Here is a 26506-nt window from a genome sequence, read left to right on the forward strand (position 1 = left end):
AGCAGGGGTGTCGAGCGAGGTGGCCACCCCAAAGCCGTATCCTTGCAGAGCAAGTCCATTGACAGCAGTTGCTGAGCTCGTGTTCAACTTGATGTCCACCAGGACCCCCAGGGCCTTTTCTGCTGAGCTGCTTTCTATCTGGACAGCCCCCAGCATGTCCTGGTGCCTGGGGTTGTTCCTCCTCAGGCACAGGACCTTGCACTTCCCCTTGTTGAACTTCATGAGGTTTCCATGTGCCCATTTCTCCAGTCTGCCGAGGTTCCTTTGGATGGCAGCACAGCCCTCTGGTGTTGTCACCCACTCCTCCCAGTTTGGTGTCACCTGCAAACGTGCTGAGGGTTCACTCTGCCCCATCACCCAGACCATTAACGAGGAGGTTAAGCAGGACTGGACCCAGCGTGGACCCTGGGGGTACACCACTAGTTGCTGGCCTCTTCGTCCAAGGACCACCACCCCCTGGGACCACCACCCTCTGGGCCTGGCCCTTCAGGCAGTTTTCAACCCACCACATTGTCTGCTCGTCCAGCCCACGCCTCATCAGCTTGTCTGTGAGATCTTATGGGAGATGGTGCCAAAAGCTTCATTGAAGTCCAGGTAGACAACGTCCACTGCTCTCCCCTCCAAGCCCACCTCCTGCCTACTCCTCAAGCAACCAGGATGGGGAAAGCCCTTCAGCTGGACCCAGCAGGGACACAGCTAGGGCAGCATCAGCAGCAAAGCAAAGTAAAATGCCATGTTTGTCTCCCCCCTCATGAAATAAAACCCACTGCTGACCTCCTTACACCCCAAAACGAAAGACCCCAAATACAGGTGGTCCCGGGATGCCAGGAGGAGCAGAGGGACCTCACTTACCCCACGGTCTCGTCCCAGTCACACCAGAGCCGCTGCCCGATGCCCTCCATGCTGAGCTGGAACTGCTTCAGGCAGTAGTGCCGGATCATCCAGCCGTAGTCCGCCTCCTGGCACGCCGTCGCCGTGATGAAGTGATGGGCTGGAAGACAGGCCAGAGGCGAGCAGGGTTAGGCTCTGCCGCGGTGGGTCGCGGCATGACGACAGCCCCCTGCGGTCCCCCCGCAGCTCGTCACGCAAAGGGAACCCGTCAAAGCAAAGCTGGACATCAAAGCAACCAGCTTCTTCAAAACCTCCTTCTCAGGGTTTTATTTCCCGCTTTGAGTCCCTCTGACCCCGCAGCATCATCCTCCGTTACCCTCCCAAGCGCTTGGCGATAGAGAAATCAATTATTCAAAATATGGCAGGTTAAAAGTAATAAATAAGAAAGGACACAGACTGATTCTCTGCTGATCACTTGACACACGTCTTTGGGCTTTAAATCCCCAGGTTTTTTTGGGTTTACAAAAAGAGTAAGGAAGTTGGGGAAGAACCCCACGGCACTGATTTAATTCCTCTCGTCCCCGCTACAGGGTGCCTTCTGGTTTGGGACCAGGGGAAGAAGAGATGCTGCTCACGTCCCTCCAAGTCTGTGCACAATTAGTGCAGGTTTGGTAGCGAATGGCAAGGGAAAAGGACAGTAACGCTGCAAAGGGAAGAGGGAGCAGGCAAGAAGACAGACTTCGGAGGAATGACTTGCTGAGCCTGGCTATAAATAATACCTTCCCCTCCGTCTCAACGTGCCAGCGATGCCTCTGCAGCTCCTGGAGCACATTGCAGGCAGGCATCGCATACCAGCTCTATTTTTTGCTCCACACGAGGAACCCTGAGCCAAAGAGTAGGGCTTTATTTTTGTTTTTATCTGATTTTTTAACAAAACAGAACGTAGCTACTTATTTAGCCGCCTGCATTTGGAAGCCAGGGGCCATCACCGGCAGCTCCTGCCTGGGGGATGCCTTCCTTGAGCGGCCCCTCTGCAGCCCCCAAATCCTGGCAGTGCTTAGGCACCATATCCCATGGCAACGGGTGGGAACTTGGGACCTGCTGGGGTATTTGGGGCCCTCCCACCCGGGCCCTTGGGCGAGGTTTGCGGCTGGCCCCAGCGCTCCCACGCCGCCTCCCACGGCGGCAGCCGCTTCGGTTGGGCTGGAGATGAGGGAACGTCGATTATCCAGCCAAGGGGAGGGAGCTGAGGAGCGTTAAACCCTCACCGCTGCAGCAATAAACACAAGTTTATCCTCATCTAAAGGCTCTCCCCAAGGGATACCGCGCAGGGGCTCACCCTGCAGCACCCGCACAGCGCCGCCTCCGCCAGAGACCAGCCCTGCTGGGAAACAGGAAGGTCTGGAATTGCTGAAGCCGAGCACGAAGCGAGGAGCGAGGAGGAGGAGGAGAGGGGAAGGCGCAATAATTTTACGTGAGAGCTGGACTGCAAACCTCAGCCCGGGCAGGCTCGGGGATGACGACTGATGGCTAGGAGGCTTTTCTCCCCCTTCCCATCCCTTCAAATCTGGACAAGCGAAGGAGTGACACGGCTGAGCGAGGGGGAGGTTCAGGTGCCACCCCGCGGGGTCACCCCATGGTGAAGACCGCGCACCAGGCTGCGACGCACAAGCCTCCTGCAAATACGATGTCCATCGCGTGGCCGGGGAAACAGCTTGCAGAGAAAACGCCGGCGGCCAACGCATGGAGCGCAGAGCAGGGGAGAGACACGTAAGGGGAGGAAGGAGAGCAGGGGAGGAGAACAGATGAAAAACCAGCTGGAGGAGCAGCCGAGGGGAACCAGGAGAAAGGGAGGAAACGGAGCCAGGCAGAAGAGAGTGAGACACACACAGCACGGAGAGACATTGAGGAAGACAAAGCCGCTTTAAGAAATTCAAGAGCGATGGAGCATGAGAAGGAAAAGCAGAAGTTAACGGAACGCGGCCAGGCCGCCCTGCACTCCTCCCCACTCCCAGTTGGCACGGATCAGCCTGGAGACATCACTTGTACCATGAAAACAACCATCTGTAGAGAGGCCCGGAGATTCTCTGCTGACTGCGCATCTGCTACCCCGGAACAGACCTGGAGGAAAACACCTCAACAGGCACCTTGGGTGGGGAGAGGAGAAACACTCAATAAACCACGGGGACGCGGCAGCCGAGAACCGCAAACCGGCTGCAACGCCCGAGTAGCTGCGAGCCACGTATGGCTGGCAGTCGGCACGAAAACGAGCCCTACTATTAAAAGAAAACAAAACAAGCAAAAACAAAAAACCAGGGAGCTCCAAGCACTCGCCAAACGAGGCATCCCAAAGGACTCCGCTGGGCTGGATGCGGCCGTGGGCTGGTTATGGTGTGGGCAGCCCGGAAGAGCCAGCCCAGGCCCTTCGGCGTCCCCGTGTCACCCATACGCGTGCACTGTGCTCCTGCCTCTCATCTCAGCTCAGAAGGTCATTTGCGGGCACGTCGGCCACTCTGGCAGCTCTTCCCAATGTTCTCTGGGAGCTCTGCCCTCCCCACCAGGACATGTCTTCTGCTCTGGTGACCGCTGCGGATGCCGACAGCCGAGGCTCGGCCGGGTAACCCCAAGGAGAGGAGCCAAGACCGTGCCAGTGAAGATGCCTCCCCCACCACACCTCCCGTAACTGCACGCGGGGTCTGTCTGCAAACCCTTTGCCCTGGGGGACTGGGGAAACCAGACCCATCTGCCAGTGACCCATCCATCAGACATGAGATTTTTAATGTCGAGTAGGGCTCTTTTGTTTTACACATCGGAGGCAAAGAGCACCCAAGAGGAGCAAGGCTTACCAGAGCTCCCTGCGTAAACGCCGCAAGGATGAAGCTGGGCACGGCGAGGCCAAAAAGCTCCTTTGTTTTCAGCTGTCCGGGGAAAACCAGCTTTAGCTTTAAAGGCACATTTTAAGGTCAAAGTGAGGAGAAGCTCCTGCCACGTTTCTACATGGTCCCCACCTCAACCCATGGGTATTTCCCCGCTGCTGCCCACATTTCCCCCAAACCCACATTTATTGCCACATCAGGCTGGGACGGGCTCAGGGTTTGTAACAACGGGGGGAAAAAAGCTGGGAGGGATTTTTTTTTTTTCCTGCTGGGTCTCATTCCAGAAGGTTTTCCTTCCCCTCCTCAGCCCTTGCTGACAGAGGAGGCCTAAGTCAGCTGTAAATAACTGAGCTCCAGCACGGTCATATCTCTGTACTTAACAGCATCCATTTGTGAGGGCTCCAAGGAGCTGCTTAAATGAGCTCCAAAACCCGACTACACTGAGGCCGAGCCACCTCCAAGAGCTGCCCTCCCCCATGTCCCCGGCGCTCCCTTCCCTTGGGAAAAACGGCATCGGGAGCTGGAGGACACAGTGGTCCCCTGGGAATGTCCCACCGGAGCCATGCGGTACCTCCAAAGCCCCACTTGGTCTTCAGGTGCCACCCCGACATGGAGCAGGGGGTTATCCCTGCCTTGCCGCATCTCCCCAGCCCGTCCGTCCGTCCATCCATCCATCCAGGTGGTACCACTGCGAGTCGGCAAAAATTCATCCTTCCAGCAGGCATGCACGCTGCCTTCTGCGTGCAGAGATGTCTTCTGCTGGAAGGAGGCACCATCCGAGGTGGTGTTTATCTCAGGACCCGCCCGACTGTTGATTAAAGTCCTTCCCTGCCAAGAGAAGCGCTGATTACCTGAACAAAAGGCAACTTTAAGGGTCCTTAATTTGCCTCTTCACAGGGAACATCAGGACAGCAGCAGTGAGGAAGTGATTGGAGGGAAGGCTTTTTTCAGGCATCCCAGATCCTCTTGATTGCCCTGGGACTGATGTCCTGGAGAGTCCCAGCAAACGTCTACCAGAGCTCAGCTTCCTGAGGGCCAGCTACAAAAAACCCGTCGCTCATGTATTTCAGCAGAAAAACGGGTTGGCCCTGAATTGTTACAAAAATTTTGGGAAAATAACTGCGCCTTATTCCACTGCACTTCCAGAGCTGGGGTTTGGGCCAGAGCTCTGGGCTCAGAGGCGTAGAAAACGACTCGGTGGGCACCACCTCCTCCTCCTGCCACCACTGCAGAGCCCGCACGCTTGTCACCAGCAGAAAGCCCCAAGCTTTCTCTCTCAGAAAAGTGCTGCGTTTCACATCACTGTCCAACCTGCAGAATTCTTCAGTCTCCGGCCATTTTCTCCTCAGTTTTCTGGGACTTCTTGGGCTCGTCTTGCTGGGACATGGAGCCAACCCCAGGGCGGGGTGGAGGCAGGGGGCACCATGGAGACTGAAACCGATGAGCATTTCAGGCTGGCATGGCACCGGAGGTCAAAGTGATGCCAGCGCTGACAGACCTGGTTCCCAGGCTTCACGATAGAGCCTCTCGGCATTTTTTGCAAGCCTCACCACCCCAGCCCTCTGCCATTCAACCTCTGGATGCTGCCCACAACGTGTGGACGCTGGGAACGCATGGAGAGTTTGGGGCAGCGAGTCCCAGGTAAGCTCGTCTCCTTTTTGGGGAGATCCCACCAAGGTGGACTCACATGCCATGTCCTTCTGGGCTTGCTGGGTTTCTCTGGATGCCACCGGGGCAGCCCCAAGCCATTGGCCACGGGGTTCCTGCAGATGAAGGCTCCTCACCTGGCACCTGGACTCTACCCGGGGTTTGCAGCCTCGTCCAAGAAGGAAGCCCTTGATGGAGGCTCTTAAACGGGACAGGAACCGGGGACACCCTAATTTGTGATCCTGTCCAGTGGCACCCAGTGGGTGCTGTTGGAGGGGCTGCCGGACCCACCCAGCTCGGCTGTAGCTCACTGCTACCAGCAAACAGGGGGAGATGGACTCCCCCAAGCCCATGACAGCCCTTGATGGTGCTGGATGGAGGATGAAACTATTTGACTATGGGTGCAGAGTAGTCACCAGTGGCTATGGCTGGACCAACAGGTGTTTTTTTTTGGTGGAAACCATTCAGGGCTTCATAGCAAAGAGCAGAAACTAGCCGGTTATTGATCTAAAAGCTTAGAGGTCTCATTAAACCCCTGAAGATCAGAGATAATTGCAAACTGACACTCAGCAGGGCTGGCAATGAACAAGCCACACGGAGCTAAACCCCAGCACCAGCAAAGCTCTGGGCTCAAGGAATGGACATTCCAGCATCTTCTCCTGGGCTTCTCCCAAACGCTGGGACCCTCCCTGTGAAACGATTTGCCCTCTCAGCAAGCCGGAGATGAAACCAGTCTGTTTTCCCCTCCTTTTTGGTGGGGTTGTTTGCTCTGCTTTATTGAGAACAAACCTCGCGGTTTGGCCCCCGTTGCAGAATAAACCCAACCAAGAGCTGGAAATCTGGAGCTCATTTGCTGTGTGTGCTCCGAGCCCTGCCTTTGCCACGTCCCCATCCAGCGGGATGAATCCTGCCCCGGCAGGTACCAACCCAGGAGACGAAACAAGGGAAAGCCCAGCTGGACGGATGTGCTGATGCTGCCAAACCGGGCACTCACCAGCTGGGAACGATGCTGGGAAGGAGACGGTCGCTTGAGGCTAACCCCAAACCCAGTTTTCTCCCCCCGTCTTGTGGCCAACATCCCCTGGCCACCTTGGACTTGCAGCCATCCCTGTCGGGCCACTCACCCTGGTGACAAAAACCTCCAGTGGGGACCACAGTCCCGTGTCCCCCCTGGAGGTACTGCACGGCTCCAGGAGAGCAGGTTTTGAGCAGGGGAATTTTGCAGGCACAGCCCTGGGAAGGCCTGAAAGCCGCTCTGTTCATGGGGAGAACACTTTAATTAGCCTCACGCTGCCTCCTTTCACTTTTCAACCCTTCCCTTCGTGTCAGGACCCACACTTCCAAACAGACCCCTCCCCACGTGCACTTCACAGCATCTTTGCTTTCACTCAGCAGAGCCACCATGCTCACTGCTAATCAGTAAGTCAACATAATGAAGCCCTAGTATTCACCTTAAGCCTGGTTAGCATCTGGTATGCCCTTTCCTCCCCCCAAAAAAGGGATGCACCCTTGGGAGCATCCCCGGGTCACATCGGAGCAAGTTCCCTGCCAGCACCCCAGTGCTCTGCCTGGATTGAAGCACAAAGCCACGGGAAGGACCAGATCCAGCCCAAAACTTCCCATCCAAAACACTCGTGGGAGGGTGGGGAGAGGACATGGGGGCAGGAGGAAGAAGACGAGAGTGAAAAACATCCCAGTTTGCAGCCAAAGAACCAGCAGATTTGGGGGTGGAGGGGAGGTGGGGTGTGTTTGCTTTGTTGACTCAAAGCCAACAAACCCAGCCCCGCTGGCAGCAGCAGATGGTTTTGTGAGGGACAGAGCAAGTGCTCCCAGGACTAAAAATAAAGCCACGGCTTCCAGCAGTGCTCGCACGTAAAGGGCTGGGCTGGCTCTGGCTGCCGCCTGGAAACTCCTGAGGCGGGAATTGGCGGCATCGCTGCAAACCTGCCCTGGGGACCTCCCTCCCCACCTGCCTCTACCCACCCACACCTCCTCAGCCTGGTTTTGCCCTCCCCAGACAAGAGCCGGATTGGGCACGGGGATAATTCCAGCCTGCTGCTTCGAACGCAGCCTCTGGCCCTCATGGCGGTATTTAGAAAGTCAGACGTTTTCTCCAAAAAAAGCAGGCTGAGCACCAACGGAGGTGCAAGCCCGTGGTGGCATGGCACCAGGCACTGACCTCCCCTGCAGCTCACTCACCCGGGGAGCACCTCCCACACCAGGCTCTGAAAACCCCCATGGAGTGACAGCTCCGGACGGGGCTTAAAAACCAAGACACCGCGTCACCTAGGAGGAAGCTCAGGTCTTGCGCAAGAAACCTCATGCCAAGAAACATGGGAGAGAGGGGAAGTCACCGACACCAGCTGGGGAGAAGCAGGAGGAAAGGCACAACTGCCCCTTCCAGCTCCGTGACCTCCGGGGAGGGTCCGGCACCCTCTGCTTAAAAATATACCTCCTGCCGGGGCTGCTGCAGGCAGCTGCCGGCCCAGCGACGGCTTCGCAGCTTGTCATCCCTCCCTGGGCTCACCGGGGAAAAATGGAGCTGGTGCTTAGCGAACGCGTCACCCCCTTCAGCTGGAGCTGGGGGACCACCACAGGCGTTGGTGCTGGGGAAGGAGAGGGTGGGTGGCTCGACGCTGCTCCTCTACCAGCCAGGAGGGAGCCATCTGCTACCACCCCCTGCTTGCTGCCAGCCCCCGCAGTCAAGCGAAACCTCTGAGCCCCGGCGGGGCTATTTCTGTCCTGGTTTTGCAGGGGGAATGTATTTTAAAAGCCTCTCCTCCCTGCCCAGTTGGGTCAGGCTGGGGGCACTGGTACCTGCCCCAAGCTGCCGGGATCCGGTGGATTCCTGGGAGCTGTCGGGGCTGCGCCAGCGGCTTGGGAATGGCGAGATGCATGGAGGTGTCCAAACCCCGCAGGCAGCCAGGAGGCAGAGACTCGTCCCCTTCTCACGCAGCCTGCCCGAGCCCCACCACCAGCACAGGATCATCATCCCATCCCATCCCACCCCATCCTGTCCCCATCCCCATCCCATGAAGGCCGTGCCCAACTTCTCCCCAGGCAGCTCCTCCGGTCCCCTCCTCCCTTCCAAGCTTGGCAATATTTCATCTCCAGCATCTTTCCCTCTCGCTACCAGCCTGCTGCCGGGGAACGTCTGCAGAGGCTTTCAGTATCTGCTTCACAGTGGATTTCCAAGCTCAGGGTAGAGGAGCGTTGCTCAGGACACCTTTTCCTCCCAAGCCCAGCAAATGTGGTGGGATGAGAGCACAGGTCTCTCCACACTGCCCTCCCCAAGCACAGCCCCCTCCCCGTGGTGCTCTCCTGCCCGAAAAACCAGCTTTTAACTCAAGGCACCTCCCTTTCCTCAACAGCAGGTGAGGACCATCACCTCAGCCTCTTCTGTAGAGCATTTAGAGATGCAAAAAAGCCATAATTGTTATTTAACAGGCAGAAAAGAAGTCCACAGCCACCCACCCACCAGGCTGCCAGAGCTACCCTGCCAACAGCTCCGACCAAATAAATCTGGCCAAGGAAAATGGATGATACGTAGCACTTCAAGCATCTCAAAAGCTTCATTTGTTAATGCATGGTTGGATGAGCTGCTGCTGCTTTCGCCACAGCAAAGCACCAGGCTCCCCGCAGCCAGTTTGGAGTCCTCAGAAATACCTGGAGATGTCCGAGTCCTCGCAGAGATGCTCCCGCTTCCCAATGGCTGTAGGGATGCCGGTGCTCGGCAATTGGTGGGCGAGCCCATGAGGAGAGCCTGTCCCCTGCGCCGGCAACCCACAGGCACGCACCAGCGTCAGGCCTGGGGACATCAGGACAAGGAGGGACTCATTGGCCACCCAAAGCAGCCACCCACTCACCATCTTGTTTAACGTGAGAAGGGCATTTCTCATCCCAGCAGTATTAATTCAGAGCTGCTCTGTCCCAAACCCAACTCCCTGATGCACTTGGAGCATCGAGTCCCAAAACCTGGCAGCCTCTGCCTCCCCTGCCTGCTGCATGCCTGCCTCTGGGCATGTTGTGACACTGTCCCTTAATCCGCAGGATTTTTCTTCCCGAAGTAGCCTTTTGGGATGTGAAATAAAGAGGGAATCCATGGGATTTGGGGGTTTTCATGTGCTGAAAGGGAGCGGGGATTTTTCAACCCACCACCGAATCACCCCGCAGCCAGGATTTCGGAGGCAGAGCAGATGCTGGGAAGTGGGGGAACATCTGCCTATCTCCCAGCATCCGGGAAGGCTGACCCCAAGATGTCTTGGATGTGCTACCACCGCTCCCTTTGGAGAAGAGAAGGAGCATCCCCCTGTCCCTGCCTCCCCTCCGCCCGGGGCAGGGGCTGCAGATGGAGCAGCAGACGGAAATTACCCGGCTCCTGCTTGAACAGAGCAGCCTGTACGCACGGCACAGACGCCGTTACAAAGCGGGGCCCGAGCTCCCCAGCGAGGTTTGCAGACGGAGGGCTCAGGAAACTTGGATGGGAGAGAAGTCACTCAGGCTGGGGGGGGCGCGGAAAGAAAGCCTCACGGCTAGGAAAAAAAATGTTTAACGAAAAGAGACTGGGCTAGGAAAGCTCAATTTTAGGACATCAGGTGTTTCTCTGAAAAATACGCATGTGGTTGGGGCTTTGCTCTGTGCCAAATACGTGCCATGGCAGGGTGCAAGGTGCCACTGGCGTAAGCAGCGTCAAGGGTCAGCGCCGAACCTTGGTGGCTTGGGAGAAGCAGGTACCTGAATGCAGGGTCAGTAGAGAAAGTCAGTCCCTGCTCGGCCAGGCTGGGGACAGTCCCCTCACCAGGGACCTGGCCACGTGGAGATCTCGGGTGGCAGATGCCCTCCAAAGAGGCCAAAGGCTTCCACATCTTCGGGAACGAAGCACAACGTGCGGCGGGGCTGCAGAGCATGCTGCGGTTCTGCCAGCGCTGGCCCGCTTCCAGAGAGGTGTCCCCAGAAGTCCCATTTCTGGGGGATGGCGGCCCGGATGAGCGCGGGAGGGCTGCAAAAACCAGGCTGGAAGCAGCGCCGTGACGCTCCAGGAACACTTCTGGGGATACAACATCACCGGGCACGGAGACTTATTTACGGTCAAAGGCAGTAACAGGAGAAGGTCAGGCGGAAACAAGCGTCGGTGCAGCCCAGCTGCGCACCGGCAGCCGGACACGGCGCTCGGCACAAACGCCAGCCCGGCACCCGCAGCAGCCCCGCGTGCCTCGGCACACCTGCACGCACAGCACCAAAGCGCTGCCCTTCACTACATCCCTTACCTATTGGGTTTTTTTGGCAGCCCGACCATTGTTGGATAAACGCACCGCCTACAACTCGCTCTGGAGCAATACTGTGGGGTTTGTTTTTTTTTTTTTTTTTTTCTTTCCACCAAAGCACGTTCCACCCGAGAGGGAGCAATTGCCGCTCAGGTCCTTGCGCGCCGGAGCCCCGTCCCAGCTCGGCAGCCCCACAAGGAGCAGGGCCGCAGTATGCTCCGCTGCGCCCGGCAATCAGCTCCCTAGCTAGGTCCCTAATTACGGCTGCTTTGTGAGCAGCGGACTAACGAAGCCGGCCAGTACACGGGTCGGGAGTCCTCTGCCCTCATCCCTCTTCCCAGCGCGACACCTCCTTGCCGCATCCCGGCTCTCGCTGCCTGCCAAAGGGACCACACAACGACGGAGACTCCCCTGCCCGTCCCCCCGGGGACCCTGCCTGCTGCCGAGGCTGCTTTTCCCACGGGACAAGGGAGCCGGCCTGAAGCACCTTTCGGAGATGTCCACGCTTCTCCCTGGGCATTGGGGGGGGGGGGGTGTTCCTGCTGTGGGAGATGGGCTCTGCAGGGAGGAAAACAATTTGGGAGACTTGAAATGAAAAGCACTCCAGCCTTCAGCCTGCCCACGCGGGATCTCGCCTGCCTCCCGTTGCCCACAACGCTGCCCACCTCCTGCCTGGCACCGGCATGGCAGAGCCACTGTCCCACTGTCCCCCCTGCCCATGGATGACCTGTGCCACCCTGTCCCCGCTCCCCCACAACTCCCAGCCCGGCCCGAGCGGGAACCCCAACCACCCATTAACGAAAATACCATCAAATCCACTGGTTCAAAGAGTTCCTGCCTCATCAGCTGGGTAAGGCACCTGCTTGAAAAAATAATAAAAAAAAGGGAAGAAAAAAAAAAGCCCCCAAACACGCATCGTTTTCAGGCAGCCAGCTCCTACCTCAACTTCAACACGTAATCCACTGGCAGTTTATTTTTAGGCAATTTATTTTGTGCCCTCTTGCAACACTTGGGATAACTCTAAAACGATAGCGAAAACTCAAACACCCCCATCCTGGCAAGAAACTAAATGACAACAAATCATCAAAGCATCAGCTTGATGGAGAAATCACCATATTCCCTCCGCAGGCACAACAGGATGCCAAAATTAAAACCTCGGATATCCTTTTGGGTTTCGTGATTATGTTCAGCTGTATGCAAAATATCTCATTAGTGCTGGATGGGGGGAAAAAAAAAAAAAAAAAAAAAGAAAAAAGCCATCTATTTATTTTGCTTTCTGTAATAAAATGAAGGGGAATAGCTGTTCCAGGAGCAGGGTCCCACTGGATGAAGATCTCCTTTTCTACACCAAGTTAATAAATCAGATTAAAGGCATTTAGGTTCTGCGTGGAAAGGCCAACTTCGGTTCTCCTAAATATGAAAGTCATTAGTTTTCTTAAGATTTGAGGGATTTAAGAAACGCGGAAGCACTTTGGGATAGTGTAAGGCTTCCAAAGCACTAAATTCCTACAAGATACACACAAAAGCGACTCGCAAAAGTTATCAAGTGCCTCAACAATCCCAGAGGAGACAATTCCTCCAGCGGCTCTGGCTGGATCCCTGCCACGCTCAGGGATGCTCGGGTGGCAGAGATACTGCCCCACTGGGTTATTCCTCTTCCGAGCTCAGTGTTTTATGGAGCACCCCAGAAAGCAGCTGAGCCCTCCCCAAACGAAGGACAATTTAACGTCGTTCTGATACGGGTTTCCACATAACGGCTCCTGTGAGATGCAAAATGCTTGATCAAAATTAAAACGCACAATAAACGCTGCAACTTTGCAACGTTATCACCCAGTGGAGGACAGTCCTGCTTAGCTGGGTCGCAAGGGATTCACTTTTTGCCAGATGGTTTTGCTGTTAAATAATATTAACTACTGAATACACTGAAATAGGCTGTTCGAAGAGCCCTGGTCCAGTTTCTCTCCTCGCCTCAGTTTCCCCACCCATATCAGCAGGAGTTATGGCACGTCCTCCTCACCCATCGCTGCCTGCCAAGCACATTTCCAGGAATGGGACTCATCTTACACGTCCCTAGGGTCTCCATAGGGCAGAATGATAAACATTTTTCTTTCCCCCGTACCTCCCCCCAAAAAAAAAAACCCAAACCCCACACATTTAGTAAGTAAAATAAAATCAAAACCAGCTGCGAAGGCAGGAAGGAGAACATGCATCAAAACCCAGGCGTGCTGAAAACCAGCTGCTGGCTGACTGCGGATCAGGGGAGGGAAAAACCCGCCACGAGCAGTTAGTTAGAAAGATAATTAACAGCTTAATGAATAGCAGGGTCTTTTTAAAAAATAATTCACCTTGATTAAATTAATGGAGGAAAACTGCACTGGAGACTGGGGATGGTACAGCCCTGACTTCGCCCGTTCCTCGTTCAAACTGGGTCTGGCCATTACCACCACCAAACACCCGCCGGCTGACCGAGGGGTCCCCATTTAATTCTGCAGGTCCATCCTTTGCAAACAGCTCGTCCAGGGCCTGAAGGGCTGGATGCCAGCCCGGGAACCAGCCACATCTCTCCTGCCTACCAGGGGAGGTTTCCGGCATCGTCATCCTGACACCTTACGCTGGCATTAGACCCGTGCTTTAGAGTTGTTTTTAAAACACCGACAAAGCATGGGATGCCGAAAGAGGCCAGATGTCAGCTCGGTCCCAAAGCTGGGACGGTCTTGTTGCAGAAAGCCAAAGAGAAACGAGTGGCCACCACGCTCAAGGTCTCAAGAACGTGCTAAAGGCAAACGCGCTCTTCTCCCCCCGCCCCCAGACTATTTTTTCCTTCAGCTATTTCAGTTGATTGAGGCTATAATAAGAACAGGGAAACTAACACCATGGTTAAAAGTGCCCGGCACCAGTTTGGAGACAACACGCTTCGATCCTTGGTTCAGGTTTCAACGGGTTTGTGCGTATTAGACGCGGATTATTGTGGTTCGTGGGACTACGAACCATTTTATGGAACTACCTTCGCGATAACAGCACTGGTTCCCCGGCAAACATTATTCACTCAAACGGATTGCCATAAAGCAGCACATAATAAATAAATATAAAAATTCATTAGGGAGAAAACTAAAATAAATCGCTACACTGTCTTGTTGGTGCGTTCATCACAGGCTGCAAAGAACAGCAGCTTGACTAAATACTCTCAATATACAGTTTCCAGACTAAAATCTGTTGCTGAGCCACGTGAGCAGCCCGGGAACAATTTATTTTCCTTTTTAACAGAGGTTTCTCGCTGCGGTTTTCTTTCCTGCCAGCTGAATAACGCGCAGCGATGGCACTTCTCTGCAACTCACCCACACAGCGCGCTGCCGTTTTCCCAAGCAACTTTCCCTAAAGGACACGGGGAAGGCTGGAGGGATCGCATGCTGCCCCTGGCCGAAATCCAGCGCTGCCGGAGGTTTTCCACCCAGGCTGCTGCCCGTTTCCCAGCACACGGCCCCGCTGGGAAGCTTTCCCGAGGTGTGAGGCTGAGGTTTTAGATCCTGAAAAGCTCGGGTTGTCGAAGTGCGGAGATGAGGACTGAGACCATTAAGCAGGTTTGTTACTGGATTTGCTGATTAAAAGCACCGAGCTCGCAGGCAGCATCCCCAGCAGCACCACAGCACAGCAAGGGCACCCCGGGCTCAGGATGCCCCAGTAATCACCCATCCACAGCAGGAATGTGCCCAGCAAACCCTAGGCATCCCTGTCTTTTAGAAGATAAATGTATTTAGCTATTTAACCAAGTTTGAAACACGCTATCCCCTATATAAGCCGTTCTTAACGCTCCTTTCCCCCCAACCGAGTGCTGCCCCGTGGTGTTTTCAGTCCTCGCTCAGCGCTGGCATGGGCTGTGACCACAACCATCGCTTTGGGGCCAAAACCCCCACCAAACGTGCCGGCCGGTACCGACAGAGCCAGACCACGCAGCCGGTTAGGGAGGCAGAAGGAACCCGCTAGCGCAGAGCAATAACTCCAGATTTCCACCCGCAGGTTTCCAAGACCTCCCTCAACTCTCTAATGACCCGATATTGATTTCCAGCCCTCGGAAAACATGAAGGATGCCAACCCCATTTTTAGCGATTATGAGGTCTCTAATTTCATTCCAGGTCACGGCATTTATAGTTTCATTACCCACAACCTCCCAGGTCATTATAAAGACAAGATTACGGTGTCAGTGCTTAATGGCTGTTTAATTTTACAGCATTTCAGAGTTAATAAATGCAATTCAATTTCTCAAAGCCAAGTGGCTTCCTGACAGGGTAACACAGCTTGCATCCAGCGGACCAAAGCCATATGCCACTGGTTTCTGTAGGAATAGAGCTAGCAGGTATATACCTGAAATTACACGGTGGAAGTAATTTATTTTTCACTACTCACACGCTTTTCTTTTAATGGATAGGAAGCCTCAAGTCCTCTCCATCTCAGAGATGCTCTGAAAGGGAGGAGGAACGTTTTACTTCATTGTTCAGGATTTTATAACGTGACGCACTCTAAATATTTAGGAGGATTTTCCCAGAGACGCAGTAGCCTTCAATTAGTCTTTAAAGCAAGACTAAGGATTTTTTTAGAAGAGGCGCTCCAGCTCAGACAACACACAGGCATTACTGAGTGTGAGGGAAGACACAAATAATCCTAATGCACCACAAAACTTTGCGGTAGGGGCGCAGCCGCCTGCCTCCCGAAGCTGCACCCGCTCACAGGAAGGGATTTCCCTTTCTTGTTAGCTTTAGCGTTAATCTTTTCTTATTACTATTATTTTGGAGTCCAGGAAATTCAGCTGACCGCAGCCCGCAAAGCTTGATGGATGGTATCGAGGAAGAAGGTGTGGTGGTATAAGGACTGTTAGAGGGCACAGGGAACACGCGGGCACCCAGGTACCTACAGAAAACCCAAAGCATCTCCTCTCCCTGCCGCCTCCTTTCCCGGAGGCATCTTGGACCAAAGCCCAGGGGTGAAAGTTGTGACGTTCATACGTCAAGTTAAGACAATTTAAACTGCTCCAAAGAACTCCAAGGGTTTTAAGTTGCTACCTTTTCCTCCCAACTCCAGGGGTTGGGAGAAACCCAATGGAACAGTTGCCCCGCAGCGGAGTGGAGCAGAGCATACGAAGGCTCTTGTAATTTCCTATTTTCCAGGAGAGATCATAAATAGTGCCAATAACTGTTTTGTTTTTTAAGAAAGCATCGTTTTCTGGAGAATATGCAAACACAGTGCTGTACAGCACAGGCAGAACAGGCAGGGAATCAGTACGATATTAATGTTTTACTGGCCTTATTTGCAATTCCCTCTTATCTCTCTCAATCACGCAGCTCTCTAAACCTGAAGGAAATCAAAGCAGCACAGCCCAGCGCCGCATGCCAGCAGAAACGGGCACAGGAAGCCACAGCAAAGGCTGGCACGGGGAACATCCATCCCCAGGAGATCTCCAGCCACCCGCTACCATGTTTGTGAGAGGCACCGAGCATCACCTGGCCCCTCTCCCGCTAGCCAGCATCCCTGGACACGCACGGGGATGCCACTGGCACATCCCTGCACCGCGGTCCAGCAAGTGCCATCGGTGCGGACCCATCTCTCCGCAAACCTGCGAGGGGTTTAGTCGAAATAACAGGGTTTTCCTCTTAAGTCTCAGCTGCGTGACCTTGACCTGGCTCCCGAGCCATAATCCTGGCTTCATCCATCATCACCAGCAATAACGAGCGTCCTTGTGAAACCCAGCCCTCAGGTAACCCCTTAAACACCGAAGTAAGGCTGCAGAGCAGAGCGAGGTGCTAATCAACAACGCTCCAGGTAACGATGAGCAAGACCATGGCTCATTCCCTCCTCTCTGAGCAGCCTCTGCAGGGAACCACTGCCAAAAACCAGAAAAAGCCAAATTTTACCTCTAATGGAAGCAGTTACCTTGGGATAGAGCTGCATCTCAGGCCTGCCGAATGAGACCAGGGTTATTTTTAGGCGGCCCTGACCATCACTGCTTTTTAAGGACTCCGCAGCCGGTTGCAAAGTCACTTAAAGCTTGAGCTTTAAGAGAAAGGCTTTTGTTGGGGAGGGAGGGAGGGAGGGAAGCTCAGCTAACCCTGCCAGGACCTGGACCCCAGCTTCGGTACAGCTGGGGGTTTACAGTGGCAGGGAGAGGGTCTGTGTCATCCTCTCGTAGCCCAGACGGCATGCAATTTTGGGAGTCGACAGCTTTGAGCTGCCAGGGGAAAGCTCTCTGGTCTCACACAGCTTCAGGCCAGGGGCTCGGTCCCCACCACACCAAGAAGTCCTGTGGCGGCTCCGGTCGCAAGGCTGGGAGGATGCTCCCAAAGAGCAGCAGAACTTGCTGCACTCGGACTTGATGCAGAAATGACCAACTCAGAGGCACAACGAAGCAATGTCAACCTTAATCTCACTCCCCCCTGTTTTATTCTGGATGCCATCCAGGCATCTCAGACGGCATCTATTTCTTCTGAAAGAGAAAGACAGCTTCCCCAGACCACTTCTGCATCTGGCTATGGGCTGCAGTGGCAGACTATGGCTAAACGCAGCGAGAAGGAGCTGGGGCAGGACCAGGCTTGAGCTGCCTGCAGAGGCGGACACATCTCCAGAAATACAGCTCTGGGGAGGAGATCGTGATTCTATCATCATAAACCACCGCTCGACGCTCTTTGCTCATAAAGCTCTCAACGATCTGCAAGGGAAGGTGCTTTAGCAACAAAGGCAGCTGCCTGAGAGTGTGTCCGAGGGCAGCAGCAGGGCTCGCGAGCCAGCAGTAAAAATGCCAACCCACAGCCATGAAACTCGTCCTCCCTACCTGCTGCCCGCCCAAAGAAACTCTGCCGTGGTGCATGGCATCATTTACAGGATCAGAGACGATGATCCCCACCTAAGATCTGGTGTTGAGCAGAGGCAGACCAGGTTTGTTTGCCACCCCAGCGCCCACATTAGCAACCTCCTGGCACATCTATTAGCAGAGCTTCCCCCCACACACACTCCCTTTTATCTTTCCTCTTTTTACAAATTTTTATTTTCATTTTAAAAACGCCTGCTTCCTCGGAAGCATCCTCAACCTCAAAATTCACAACTCCACTGCGACTTCTGGGCTCTCTCAGCTGTCACCTGTAATTTCAGCGTAGCCCTGCCTGTGTGCCAGGCCACAAAACAGAAAGAAGCAAACAAGGGGTTTTGTTGTTGGTTTTTTGTGGGTTTTTTTGTTTGTTTTTTTTTTTTTTTTAAGTGTGCAGAACATGCTCAAAAAAAAAATAAAATTGCAGGAGAATGCAGCAAAAGTCAAGTGCATCCAAGCACTCGACACCACAATTAGCTGTCACCTACTGGGGTTAAGCGGTTTGCGCAGAGGCAGCCGCCCTGCTGCAACCGAGCCGACTGGAGCTACAGAAAAGCAGCCTGGAGTATCACCAGCTCCTGCCAGCTGCACTTTCAAAAGTTACAGTGCCCAAAAGAGAAGGAAGGGGCAGGAAAAGGGGAAAAGGACTGAGAAAACCCAGCAGAGAGAAATCCTAACGAAGCAGGAATTAGCGCTCGCTGGCAGCAACATCAGCCACAGGTTTCTGTGCGGGACTGTCCCTCCTCAGCCAGGGACCCAGAGCCTTTCCCCGCAATGAGCAAAGAGAATGCGCTTCATCTAACGGCACAGCCTTCTCCTCCCTGCGAACAATCGCCAGCTAAAGAGTAGTAAATAGTTAATTACATGGTACAGAGAAAACTGTACATGCAGCACAGTGCAATGCATTATTCACCAGGGTTCGGAGGAGAAAACTGGCAAGGGAGAACAGAGGGGAAGGAGGAGAAATCTACCCTTCCACAAACAGCACTTTGATTTCATGGGAGATCAGTGTTAGGACAAGGGTAGGTGATTTCCCTTTTAAGTAACCTTAAATAAACACACTTCTTATACAGAGAACAAGTACGTGATCCTTCCGAGCTTTCTGCTGTGGATACACAGGTTACAAGGACTGCACAAGACTCTACCTGTTGCATCCGAAACGCTGGGAGCATCAAAGAAACCGGGGCACGCTGCAGCCCGTGAAAATAATCAGGCAACACAACAATCTCCAACCTGATTTTAAGTTGACCGTCTGCAAAACCCAGAACACCCGACGCCAGCTTAGAAACGCCTCTGGCTGTGTCCTCTCCCTGTGGCTCAGAAATACAAAAACAGAGACTCCTAAAGCAGCCTCTTAGTAATTCATTTCTACTTTTGAAACAAATGGCAAAGGACATCTCCCAGGCAAGCACGCTTCAGTAAATTTCACCTGCCACGTAGGAAATCCCACGCAAACCAGGCTGTGTCCGACAGCATCGCCGTCTGACGTATTTAGAAACCAAGTTAGACGTTTTCTTATGTCCTGGAATGATTTCTCCTTTTAGTTTCCACCTGTTTTCTGCGTGGCCAGCAAAAACCTAGCTGGAGACTTCCCCGATTTGGGGAATAAACAGGCACGGGAGGAGGCGGCGGGTGCCGCACCCCCTGCTCCGGGCAGGGGGGGCTCCCCGCGACCGCCCCGCACGCCACCGCCGCCGCAGCCGGCCGGCTGCGGGGCTTCCAGCGCTGCTTCTCCCGCTGCCCCCGCCACCGCCGCGCCTCCCCCGTCCCGCCCGGCACCGGCACCCCCCGAGCTCGCTGCCGGCTCGGCGGGGAGCGCACTTACCCAGCACGAAGCAGAGGAAGCGGCGGGGGAGCAGGGCCATGTCGGCGCTCAGCCCCGCGCTGCCGGCCGCGCCGGGCCGCCGCCGGCCCATGGGCAGGAGCGGGGCGGGATCCGCTCCGCTCCCCGGGGGGCTCGGCGCTGGGGGCGGGCCCCGGCCGGCACAGGCACCCGCCCGCCCCGGTGCCGGCCGCCGGGCGGGGAGGGCTGGTCGGCAACCGCCTCCTCCGTCGGTAGAAGCCAGCAGCGCGATGGTTGCGGTGGCTTCAGCGGGCTGTAGCCGAGGCCGTCGTGCCCGGGGAAGGCGGCGTTATCTCCTCCTCACCGAGGAAGGGGCAGGCGGGAGCCCGGAGACACGGCAAAGGGAACAGAAACAGGTCAGCAGGAAAGCGCCGAGAAATGCTTTTTTTCCCCCTCACGCCTTTTCCTTAGCCCTCCTTCCAACTCCACCGAAGTCATTTCTCTCCAGCCTAAGGCTAAAAGCCATACCACCTCCCCGTTCTTTTTGCAGCGTTGAATATGAACGCAGAGGATGTAATTCAATCTTTGGAGGAAAATAAATGTTTTGTGGGGTTTTTCTTACTGAGCAGAAAATCGTTACTGAACTAATACAGCTCCACCTACAGCTGATAACTGAATTTCTCCCTTGACTGAACACGAGAGTGGCGGCTTAGGCTCTTCAGGAGCACATTTAAGATTAGGATGTGCCTTTAGGAGTGCAGCATCCCAATGAACGAGGGCTCCAGCTGCAGGGAGGTCGTCACCCCCCAAATTGGTTCTCACATTTTAAGTTAGCTCTTCCTTGCAAAGACAAGCATCAGGAAAACTTGAACGAACACCAGAGCGTTCCTGAGAAGCTCTTCCGATTTAGCGTTTCGTATCATCACCGTTTTTGCTTTCCCAACAGAAACAAAACAGCCTGCACGCCAGAAAGCCAGTTCTATCCTAAACTATTAATAACACCCAACTAATTACAGAATCAAGTCTGGGAAACACAAAGGGTAGCATTTGCTATTAATGATGTGTCAGAGCAAAGCCTACACTGGCTTTCATCTTGGTATGAACAGGGAGGAAACCAAAGTTGAGGGCTCACCTGCAGCTCCCAGACCAAGTTTACAGTAGTGGCTGTCAAAGATAAGGCTGGGGCTCGGAAAGGGTCACCTACAGTGGTTCTGCTAAGAGGAGAGGGAAGGGGTGAGAACTGGACACAGCAGAATACCGGCACAACTTCTGAAGAAGAAATTTTAACCTTTATTCACAGGTAAGTAAGGCTGCTCTTTTCAGCAGCAAATGCAGCCAGGATCTAGAACAAAGTACAACAAAGAGATGGCCAACAGCAAAGTACTGTCTTGTCGTGCAATATCACAGCATGAGCCTGGCCCTGTCAATCAAGGATAATTCTCCTCACCCCCTGACCAGACACGTACACCTAAGCTGCCCTTCCTTCGCTTACCAGAAGAGGATTTAAAATCTAGACCTCTTCTGTACAGTAACGACACAGGTAAACATGAAAGACTGGACGCTCCCAGCTTTCCTCCTCCCCACAAATCATCCCAAAGCAAAAGTCTCAGGGAACGTGTGCTTCCCACTATACCAGGCCATGGGACCCACAAAAAAATGGATTTAGAAACCCATCCTCTGGTTGCAGAAACAGAAGTGGAATATGAGACAACAAACTGCCATGTTCTAAAAATTAATAAATAAAAAAAATAAATTCCAGGCTTCATCCTGAAAGAATGGTCTGGCCGTATGAGTAACCTGCTGTCTGCAACACGCTTCCGAGTCAAAACGGACACGAGGTGGCTCGGCTGCAGCATGGGAATATGGAAACGCATCGAGCGGCACCGCCAGCTCCGAAGCCTGGTTTTCTAAAATGAAACCCTCACTGCCTCCCCCGCTCCTCCCTGGTATTCACAGGATATGTGGAATTTCTACAGACTATTCAGAATCAGATTATCTGAAAAGCACATGCCTCTTGGCTATTTATTAACATTTCAGCAGCTACCACCATGCCTAAAATTAAGTGTCACACAAGAACCGGGGGTTGTGTACTTCAGCCTAGAAAAGCCCTGCTGGTATTGGAGAAGTCTTGCTTCACCAAAATGTGATTTTTCTACCTTAAAGTAACCTCCTGAAATGCTTGAACCAACTACGGAGAACAACAAAACTGGGAAGAATCATTTAATAGCTGCATAAACAGAAAAACACCCCAAACTGACCTTCAGGTTATATTCTCTTGGCTAAGTGTGCTTATCACACAGCGATGCTACTTGAGTTTTCATTAAGATTTGCTGAAATAAAATCAAACAAGAAACGCGGTATGATCTCGGAACAAGCTGGAGTATAGAATTTGCAAAAAATCTTCCAGAGGGAGATGATCGATTCTTCATAATCAGAAAGCCATCTACATAAAAAAAGAAAACAAACAAACAAAAGCAGCAGATAAATTTTGCGTGTACATGCCCAAACTGAAATAAAAGCAACATCAGCAGTTTTAGTACCCCAGAAAACCACTAGAAGCTATAATAATTTTGCAGAAGTCCACAGAATAGTGAGGTTTCCTAGCTTCAAGAATCACATGAAAGAAAGGACCAGAATAAAATAAAATATAAAATCTTTAGGCAACAAATCGCATCTGGTGGTAATGTTTTTTATTAATTCCATTAATTAAAAATCAAGTTATCAAATCATTGTTTAGGAATATGTAGAATCTATGCATTTCTTTATGTTTCTCAAAGCACTGTTTTAGTTATGTTTTAATAAGACCTTTCTCTATTGGTCTGTTTCTAAATTTTTACCCTGCAGATTACTCATTTCACAGAAAGCTTCTAAGTGTGGACATTCGGTACTGATAAAATTTAAGGGAACATCCATTTTTAATGCTGCACTGAATAACTTTTATAGCATCACAAGTCCTGTTAACTGCTGCCTACCATTAAGCTTAGAGAAGAGAAAAAGGTTAAGTGCGTGCTTCAGGTAAAGACAGCAGCTCACTAATGAGAATACAAAGACTTTTCAGTCCAAAAACCTAACTTCCCATTTCTAATGAAGTTACTCCTTCAAAATCAACAAATATACAAGACCTATAAATACTCAGATGTCCAACTGTGGGTTAACTCAGCCAAAGAAAAAAGCAAGGTTCTACGGTGTTTTACTTAAAAGCTGAATTTAAGTCGTTACGCATTAAATACTATGTAATACAGCTTGACATAAGAGTATTTCTGGATGTTTCATCAGCTTGGAAGAACATAAGGCTCCGAGATGGTATTTCTCAGTGGACACTTAACCCTTCAGGAAAGTCTGAAGCTATCGACATACCAGAAAATTAGTACAGACGAGCTTTGAGCAGAATAATCTTTTCTTAATATATTATATACTTGTTTCTTACTATGGAAAGATGAGAATTCTGTTTCCCCTCTAACTTACGAATGACTTGGCTGTTTCACAGCTCCCTCATGATGAAAGTAGAATTGGTTATAAGTCATCATCTCTTTGGCAAAGCAACAGAAAAAAATACCATCACAGGAACAATTATGAATGTAAAGCCCCCACACAATTTAAAAAAATAAAACGAAGAAAAAAAATCCCTTGACAAGGAAAGGACAACACATGTGAAGCTTTTAAAACCTTACACCTGAAAGTATTTCTAGTTAGTAAGAGTTTTATTTTTTTTTTTTTGAGTTTATGTCTGTATCTGCAGTCCTGCGGAAGTCAGTCAGTAGATTAATATGAAGACTTTTCTTTCTTAAATTTATTTTGATCTGTGGAGGCGTCTGTAAAAGCTTACAGGTCAGTCAAACACTAAACTAACACACTTAGTTACGCTAATCCTTTCAAAAGGAACTCGGCCAAACACGCATATTGGTTGAGATTCTTTCATGCTCTTCATCACTATGGGAGGTATAATCTTACGCTGAATGTAAAATCCTATCCTATGTCTCTGTGTATCCAACATTGTACTGTATCCTACAGTCAGTCTTTCTGAAAGACTTTTCTGGTCACTGAGATTGCTTCCCAGAACAAAGACTGAGACATATGGCCTATAAGCATTTATTTGTATATTTAATGCATTTAGGGAAGCTTTTCTAGCCCAGGCTTCTGCTTCTTCTTAAGAATCGCTCTACTCCCATTACAGTTCTATTATGCAATGCACAACACTGCCTTAACGTGAACAGAATTGCTATGGTTTGCTGCTGCACCACAGTAACACATGCACAGGCACCTGACCAGGAGAATTTAGTCTGATAAGCAGCATTCAATGAGTACATTTATGTATACACAAAGCTATCATCATAAATACTACTCATCTTGGAAGAGGTGGTATCGATTAAAACCAGACTAACTCCTTGACATCCTTGAAACAGGAGCTTTGAGACCAAAATCAGAGCATTAAGAATTTGGTGCAGTTTGGGGAGGAAATGCTACAGAAGGAATAAATATCGTACAACTGGACAGCTAGTGTCTGTGGGCAAAAGTGAAGCTGGAGCACTGCTAAGAATGTACAGGACAGTGCGAGAAACCTGGCAGTGGCACTGCTAGCAGCGTTAAAGCAAGCAGAATCTCAAGCTTAGTAGGAGACCGAAACAAGCGCCAACTCAAGGATGTCTCCTACAGGAGAACATATATACACTCCCTTGAATTCCGGGTTGTGGGTTTAGCACATTCAGCTTCCTGCAGCTTCCAGCGCTGCATCATCACGCAAGATGTCCTTTAACAGAAAAAACTAACAGACATACAACCTTACTCTCTTAGTCCAGAACTGAATCGCATACATCTGACAGAAATCATCAGTTTTTAAAGCAGAATTGAACCTATGCTGGAATTTCTTTATGAACTGCTACACAAGGACTGGCCAGTAGGTGTCACCTTTGCCTAGAATATGTATGATGACATTCTCCACAACGTTAATCAATAAAACAGTTTCCATAATAAACGCCCCAGTATACCAAGTTTTATGGTGGGCACAGAGCTTGCGAGCTAACAGCAAGCTAATCTGTTTACAGATGTTCTGCAAAACAGCTAACAATTCTTAGAAACTATTGTTTCAGTGGATTCATTCAGGTACTTCTCGCAGAGCTTTATATTAAGTTACTTACTAATCTAGTCAGGCTATACAGGGACACAAATTCAAGTGGGTTTATTTCAATATATTGCTGTAGTCTAGAATACTCACTTATTTACATTGCTTTTCTCACCCACAATTGGGGGTCGATTTCTTTAGAATTACAGAAGTCCTCTTCACAATTGAGTTGATGGACAAGCCACTTAGGATACCTTTGTTATTTTTCCTCACCTCCAGCAAAGCATCCACAATTCTGTCTCTGTATGAATAAAAGAAATAACTGTTTACATCACACTTTGTGCAACACAGTTACCACGGATACCGGATCCACCACAAATAAGAGCAGAAATGAAATCCAAATACTGTCACCTGCTAGCTTCTGGATGAATTTCTTGAAGTTTCTTCATTAATTTGGTAAAGCTGCTCAAGTTCAACGTATTCGGAGAAATAAAGGCATCATATGAATTAGTGGAGAAAGGAGCAGATGTTTTGGGCAGGAAATTGTCTCCAGTATCTGTCACGGGTGGAGTATCCTAGAATTGCATCAAAATAAGCAAAAAGTGAATGGGTTAAGTATCGTACAAGTAATACAACACATCTTTACTATTAATAAATATACCTGTTATGGAAAAAGAAAAAAATGACAGATGCAGATTCAGATCAATAACTTACTCTGATAGAGCCAGTCATCTTATCCAATCAGTAAATTAGAAATAAAAATGCTATATGCATTTATATGTAACTGACACTCCAGCTACATTAAAATAGATCCAATTTATATTTCCCAGAGGACTAGCATGTTTAAAGTTATATCCCTAAAGTTATAGATAAGGTAGATTATCTATACAGTTTATGAGACCAACACCAGCAATTACTAACTTTGCCTTATTCTCCAAGGACCAAACTAATAAAAAAAAAAAAAATTATACACATGATGTTCCTTTAGATTTATATTTAAAACCCAGGAGTTTCCCTTATAATGTCCCAAAATATTTCCTGGGTAAATATCACAAAACACTGACATAAAAAAAATTTTAAAAGTGGAAACTCCAAAAGAGGAGAAAAGCAAGATGAAGTATGACAATTTGATGTGGGGGCAAATAAACGTTGCTCTCACTCTTCTGCAGCATGCCGGAAATTTATTACTGACACATAACCTGTTTTCCTAACATCATTCTATATATATACTAGATGTAACGTATTATGGAACAAGAAATTTCAAGGATCTTAATCTGCCATATAAAGGAGCCTTAGTAATAATTATTTACCTTTTGATTAGCTTGAAGCAAAAGATGTATTGAATCTTCAGTAGATGATTTCAGACCAGGGCACTTTGTTTCCGAAGGTACTTGTGTAGAGCAAGAAACGTTTGAAGAAGTTAAGGGAAGGAGACGCATTTTCTCAGAAGCAGAGATGGCATCAGGTGCTTTCACAGAATTAGATGCTGAAGTAAGCGTTTTATCTTGATCATTTCTTTGACTGTTATCAACAGGTTGGATTTCATGCCAAAGCTTATTTCTAAGTATTTGGGAAGCCAAAGATTTGTTCTCTGATGAATTATTTACAAGTTCAGCACTTATTGGTTTTCCTTTTATTTTTTTCTGGTCCATTTCCTCTACAGCTAACTTTGCTCTATTAGTCTCCTTAAAGCAAAGAAATGCATATCTGAGACACAAAATAAAAATAAAAAAGGAAACTAAGTAAAAGAACAGATGATGGTTCTCATCTTTCAAATATGAGCTGTATCTCAAACTCAACAGAAAATTTCAGCCTGCTTAAGCTCTCATAAGATGAGAAGCTGTCTGGAATGACAAGTTTTTGCCAACCTATATTAATTACTGAAGCTACATTGTATCTACCTATAACCTATATCTATCTATATTAATTACTGAAACAAAATGAAAATAAATTAATGACTAACACCCTCCCTTCTCCCATAATTCACTTACTCTGACAGCAGAACAATCTGAAACAAGTAAAACTTTTATATTAATATACCTGGAGTTACCAGAATCCACACAGGTAACAATGTCAGAAATCTGATACTTCTGGAAATGCGATAATAAATCACCCTACAAAATAGAAACATATTTTGGTTGCAAATGTAGAGTACAAAAGAATTCAGAAAAGAGGCAAGACATTAATACTACTATG

At 50.6% G+C, this 26506-nt stretch overlaps 1 protein-coding gene across 1 annotated transcript in view; it reads right to left on the bottom strand.

Annotated features, from left to right (window-relative positions):
* RBM44 (RNA binding motif protein 44) overlaps positions 1-26506 on the bottom strand; it is a 40369-nt gene that overhangs the window by 7090 nt on the left and 6773 nt on the right. Inside the window, exons 10-16 of the mRNA XM_054208245.1 lie at positions 26351-26424; positions 25621-26017; positions 24722-24885; positions 24486-24611; positions 20384-20465; positions 19294-19591; positions 853-991 (exon numbers count right to left, since the gene is read on the bottom strand). Of these exons, the coding sequence (XP_054064220.1) occupies positions 853-991; positions 19294-19591; positions 20384-20465; positions 24486-24611; positions 24722-24885; positions 25621-26017; positions 26351-26424 (1280 nt within the window). The remainder of the gene's footprint in view (positions 1-852; positions 992-19293; positions 19592-20383; positions 20466-24485; positions 24612-24721; positions 24886-25620; positions 26018-26350; positions 26425-26506) is intronic.

Source organism: Rissa tridactyla, chromosome 7, assembly GCF_028500815.1.
Source record: "Rissa tridactyla isolate bRisTri1 chromosome 7, bRisTri1.patW.cur.20221130, whole genome shotgun sequence".
Taxonomy (NCBI): domain Eukaryota; kingdom Metazoa; phylum Chordata; class Aves; order Charadriiformes; family Laridae; genus Rissa; species Rissa tridactyla.